General features: G+C 35.6%; 1 protein-coding gene across 1 annotated transcript; it reads left to right on the top strand.

Annotated features, from left to right (window-relative positions):
• Positions 1-1,746: 1,746 nt before the first annotated feature.
• LOC116178816 (adenosine kinase-like) lies at positions 1,747-3,227 on the top strand. The gene is made up of 4 exons (XM_031498437.1): positions 1,747-2,003; positions 2,124-2,604; positions 2,651-2,821; positions 2,868-3,227. Exons 1-4 carry the CDS (start codon positions 1,999-2,001, stop codon positions 3,210-3,212), a joined length of 1,002 nt encoding a protein of 333 aa, XP_031354297.1. The 5' UTR covers positions 1,747-1,998; the 3' UTR covers positions 3,213-3,227.
• The last annotated feature ends 2,773 nt before the right edge of the window (positions 3,228-6,000 follow it).

Raw genomic sequence — 6,000 nt, 5'->3', positions numbered from 1 at the left:
CTGTCCGACCGTTCCTTGTCTAACTCGAGAACGAAAATAAACCGTGGTATCGCACAAATAGAAGGTAATAGAATTAAATACATTGACAACACTTGTTTATAAACTAATCTCAATGGAAACGGTTAATAAATTTGAAATTCTAACGCACGCTCGCTCGGCAACTCCATTTACGATCGGAAGTCGTATACCGGATTGGTTTTCACTCTTTCTGGTGCAGGGGTAACATGGGCTTCGAAAAAACAGAGAACCGTTGCGTTATCTTCGACTGAGGCCGAATATATTGGACTGACCGAGGCTACAAAAGAAGCCATGCACCTTAATCAATTTTTAGAAGAACAAAATTTTAATTCTTCAGCTCCCATTACGTTGTACAACGATAATCAAGGTGCAGCTCATCTGGCCAGAAAACCCGTTCAGCATGCTCGTTCAAAACATATTGATATTCGTTGTCACTTCATTAGAGAAGCTCTAGAAAACGGATATGTTCAAATCGAATATCTGCCAACGAACCAAATGCCTGCAGACATGTTAACAAAAACGTTCAGTTCATCAAAAATGGAAGAATGCTGCAGATCCATTGGAGTTGTTGAAGTTAAATTTGAGGGAGCGTGTTAGAGTTTCAAATTTTATTAACGGTTTTCATTGAGATTAGTTTATAATCAAGTGTTGTCAATATATTTAATTCTATTTGACGTGTTATATTTGTACGATATATTTCATATTAATATTTGTTCTGCTACGACTTCCAGCGCTTTATTTACAACATCCACTAACTCTAATACCCAATCGATGTAAAATATTTTCCGGAAGTAGCTAGAAACTTCAATATTTTAAATGGCAACCCCTATTTTATATTGCATTTTTGGATTTTACGTAAAATTTAAGATCTTTTAATACCCACAGTCCACATGTCGATATCTACCATTTATGGTTTTTAAGATATTTTGACTTTAGAAAAATGGCGGTTGCGGATGGTACCTTGGAAATTTGATTACTTGAAAACGGTTGTAGTTATAGCAAGCTATTTTCACCAGCGCATAAAGACAGAATAGGGCTTTCTTTTAGTGTACTTAAAAAAAAGTTGAGCGTACGACTGCACCTATGGAAATCCAAATTTAAGAAATTTCAAAGACTAAATACTGGCATATTTTAATACCTACCTATGACATGTATCTTTAACAGCATTGAATAGATACTATTTTTTTGGATTTTCGTTTTAATATTCGGCCATGATTTGAAAAAAGCATTTACGTTTCGAATAACTCTTGGTTTCCGTGGATTTTGGCAGAAGCAGAATTGAAACAAATTCACGTTCACCAATACCATTTGCTTGTAGATCCCGTTAAAGTAAATTGTACGTTTAGTATTAGGCTCGCATGAATTAAAACAGCTAAAAACAAATTCTAGTAAACTAAAATCGATAGTACCTCATGTTTGTACGGTGGCGCCACTGTACTGTAAAGAACCAACTTTCATTTCAGCCTGTTTATTGATTCTGTTCTCCCAATACTAAATCGAGTATTTTCTTTAGTCTGTGTTGTGGTAAGAGCACGTTTTTGTGACTATGAGATCCACACTCAATAAGCGACTCTAATTAAAATAAGGAAATCAGCGTAAGAATTTGTCTAAATAGTTCAGGTTTTTGGAAACTCTTGCCTAGTAATCTTGGACATTCTAACAACTTTAGCACAGATAAAATACCCATTTATCTGTGACTTTAGTCTAGAAAATTGCCCGTAATCGTATTTACATCATTCAAAATTGTGTGCAATTCATGTGTCAACGTGGTTTGTGATCTCTTTAAAAAGAGTTTTTTTTTACTTTTCGTGCGTTACGCCAACAATTATTTTAGTGTTTAATCCAGAAAGCAAATTCTGTGTGCACTAAAGAACATCACGCATCACAAGCACAATCAGAACAGCCAATATACAATAGATAAAAGTCTTGTGCTTTTGGTCTTGGACCACGGTGGTAGTGCTCACTTATCCATTCTGCACGATGAGGTAACCGTAAATATAATTTAGACAAAGGCAACCATAGTCTCCATACTAGAGAAGTGTGCGCATGTTTTACTTAAAAGTGTATAGGCAACCCAATCAGTACATATACATTTCGTTTCACAGCGCTGGAGGCTTTGTCACCCTCGGTAGTCCGTTGATCGACATCATTGCGGAAGTGGACAAGACCTTCTTGGACAGCTTCGGTCTGAAAGAAAACGACGCGATTTCTCTGAGCGGGTGCAGGGGCGAAATTTTCGAGCGCGTCGAAGAGCTGAAACCAAAGCGTCTGATTGGCGGTTGCTCTATAAATACCGCTCGCGCACTGCAATGGGTTCTGAAACGACCCAACTTCTGCACGGTCGTTGGAACCGTGGGGGATGACGATTACGGCAACGCAATTTCTGCACAGCTACACGCCGAAACCATCAGGCCCATTTTGCAAAGGGTCCCAGATGACCGAACAGGACGCTGTGTAGTGTTGCTAAATGCGACCAACAGATCTTTATGTACCGAATTGGGTGCGTCCAAAAGGTTCGACTTGGAAGATTTGATGAAGCGGGACGTGTGGGCTGCAGTGCGGGAAGCCTCATATTATTACATCCCGGTAGGTAAGGGAGTGTTACGCATTTTACAAATGGGTGGCTTTTCAGGGATTTTTCCTGTGCGTGTCGAGGGAGTGTGTACTAACAGTGGCTAAGTACTCGGCGGGCCATGCCAAAACGTTCGCGTTCAATATAAGCGCCCCATTTATCGCCAACCTCTACAGGGATGACATACTCGAACTGCTTCCACACGTCGATATTTTATTCGGAAATGAAGCTGTAAGCTAGTGATGCCTTATGACATCGTCTTATCCTTCTGATGCAGGAAATACGCGCCTTGGCAGACGTTCTGGGGTACACCGGCAGTAATTTGGGTGACATTCTCTTGCAAGTCAACAAATTGACAAAGGGAATCGTTGTAGTCACCAGAGGTTCGGGATCGGTTTTCACGGTTGATGGTCTAAATGTTAGCGAGCACTTGGTGGAGAAATTGGAAGAAGGAAGGGTGAAGGATACGAGCGCCGCTGGTGACTGCTTCGTTGGCGGGTTTTTGGCAGGATTTATTTTGAAAAGGCCGATTTCCGAATGCGTCGCATCGGGCAGCGATGTTGCTAGAAATGTAATACAAAGTAATGGATGTTGGTTTGTACCCAATTTTCGAATAAATTAGTCTTTTGATTAATACGTAGTGTGGCACCTGCACGTCGTCGGCCTTCGTGCGATTAATAATAAATCAATGTGCAAAAATAATAATGAATAATTCATGGAGCCAAATACGAACAGAAACACTTCTGCTATAATTAAAATTAATTGTTTCGTAAAACCTTTTCACGAACATCCTTCCACTTTCCATTGTCAATTTGAAAACGTAATTTAGATCGGTGCACGCGAGTGCTTAAATTTTAATTGGCCCACCAAAATTTTATCGTGTTCGTTTAGAATTCATAATAATGAGAGTGAATTACGTTGGGTCAATTATCTTAATTTGGTCGGTTACATTTAAACTGAGTCGGCGATCCAGTTGACTTCGTTTCGTGTAGGAGATTACTTAAATTGCTTATTTTTGTCTTGATAATTCATATGATTAATGAGTTCATTTGTAATTAGTCAGTTTCCTTTGAGTTAGCTTAATTGCAGTATTCGAGAGAATTGGAAACTGTTGTTAATTTTAAATTATCATGCTAGTTCTCATCATTTACCGTTGGATAATACTTCGTTCTTTAATACCCAGTAGGTACTAATTAACTAATTATTAGTTGTAATCGAAAATCTCAAGGTGATGGCCACTGCTTCTGAACTGTCTGTCTTTCTTATAGGTACAAAACAAGAAGTCAATTATTCAGATTGACTATGTACACTATACAGGGTGCCCATTATGTATGGAATATAGTATATATCTCGGTAAATATCGACTGTATACAAAATTTTTCTATATGAAAGTTGTTTGACATTTTATTTCCCATAATAAGTAAGCATTCCATTGTTCTTATTTCAGAAAACAAATGAATAACGAAAAAACAATTGAATTTTTTTAAATAGCAATGCACACTTTTATTAGGCTCATTTGATAGAGATTTTATTCTCTTTTCGATTGTAACATGTACTTTAATGCTAGAAAATTTTTCAAAAATACTTATAATCACATCAATAACATTAATCTAGATACCATACATCACAATAAAACAAATGAATGTGTGTACGTTTGTTACCATTTTATTTCTAATTTCATTTTGTCTTCAAGGTTTAATAAGAAACGTACGTGTTTATTTGTTTTATTTTGATGTAGGATATCTAGATTAATGTTATTATAATACATTTTTTTGAAAAATGTTCTTGTATTAGGTTACTAACATGTTACATAATCGAAAAGAGAATTTAAAAATCGCTATCAAATGATCGTAATGAAAAGGCGCACTGCCATTTAAAAAAATTCAATTGTTTTTCGTTACTCATTTGTTTTCTGAAATAAAAACAACTGAATGCTGCCTTATTATAGGAAATAAAATGTTAAACAACTTTCATTAAAAAAAATGTTGTATACATTCGATATTTACAGAGATATATACTATATTCGATACATAATGGCCATGGGCACACTGTATGTAATGCGTTATCTCTGGAGTAAGTAATTTCAAAGTAAGTTAGCATTATTATACATTCTTATACCATCCCAACGTATGTTTGAATTGGCCATAACAAATCTTGTCGATCTAATGTAATTAATAAGTTTATTACTAATAATCATGAAGTGAAGTATCTATTTTGACAAACTGAAAACTTTAAACAAATTTCAGTTTCTTTCTGCAATATTTTTACTGGAACTGCATTTTGTGATCCCCAAAACATCTCTGTATTGCGTGAATGATTTTATCGGAAGTGGATTGGTTAATATAATAATAATAATAGTATCTTTATTAGATAACGCGAGTTATCCAACCAATATAATAAATCAAATATAAATGATGGATGTGTACAAAAAGAAATCAAAAAGGAGATGATATGACATAAAATTTATCTTAAACAGGATGACATTAATATCGAAGAATGAATTAAAGACTCATGTTCTGTCTATCCAGTGTAGTTTTTAATAACTTGGTTTTAAATGAAACCATCACTAGCATTTTAACATCAGTAGGCAAAAGGTTGTATGTTTTCCCAACATTCGATCGTTCGAAAAACTTGGTTCGATGAAGAGGTGGAGTAATGAGTTTATATAATCTACTATTGGAGCTAAATTGAGTTTTCTCGTATATATAATTGGGTGGAGTGCGACTTCTTTTATCTTGTGAGATATGAGTTCATATTTTTTTACACCAAAAATTAAATGTAGACACGAATTTTGAATTTTTTGTATTCTAACAGTATCACTCCTGTCAAGGCAAGGACCACACACAGAAATTGGATAAAACCATTGAATAATAAAACTAATGACTGACACAATAGCACCTTTAGAGAATTGCTTAAAGACTGGTTAAAAACGCCCTACGGCGGTTAATCGCAGTCCATCCACAAACCCAAGTTTTTGACACACTATTTTGGTAATATAGAACATGAAGGACAATTTTAAAGGGTTAATTCGTAGACCATGTAGCTCAGACGTATATGAACTATACGTTTGATGTCCGATCTGATGCAAGAGACTGAATTGTAATTGAACATCATCAGCATAATAATGAAATTTGACATGATTGACACTGTGATAAAAATTACTGGTATATGTAAAAAACAAAAGTGATCCCAGCACTGATCCCTGAGGTACCCCCGACGTTATTCTAATAGTTTAGGTATGAGATAGCACAACCTGTTAAAATCTACCTCCGAGATAATTTTCGACCAATCTAATGGTATCAATGATAATAAGTCACAAACTGTTAAACATAGCTATAGGAACATGTAGTATCAAAAATATGCCGAGTTTTTAGCCTTTGAAATTTCTTAAATTTGGATCTTCTTATAGG

The sequence above is a fragment of the Photinus pyralis genome, unplaced genomic scaffold (assembly GCF_008802855.1).
Source record: "Photinus pyralis isolate 1611_PpyrPB1 unplaced genomic scaffold, Ppyr1.3 Ppyr1.4_LG8, whole genome shotgun sequence".
Classification (NCBI taxonomy): Eukaryota; Metazoa; Arthropoda; class Insecta; order Coleoptera; family Lampyridae; genus Photinus; species Photinus pyralis.
This window is presented reverse-complemented; position numbering and strand designations above follow the sequence as displayed.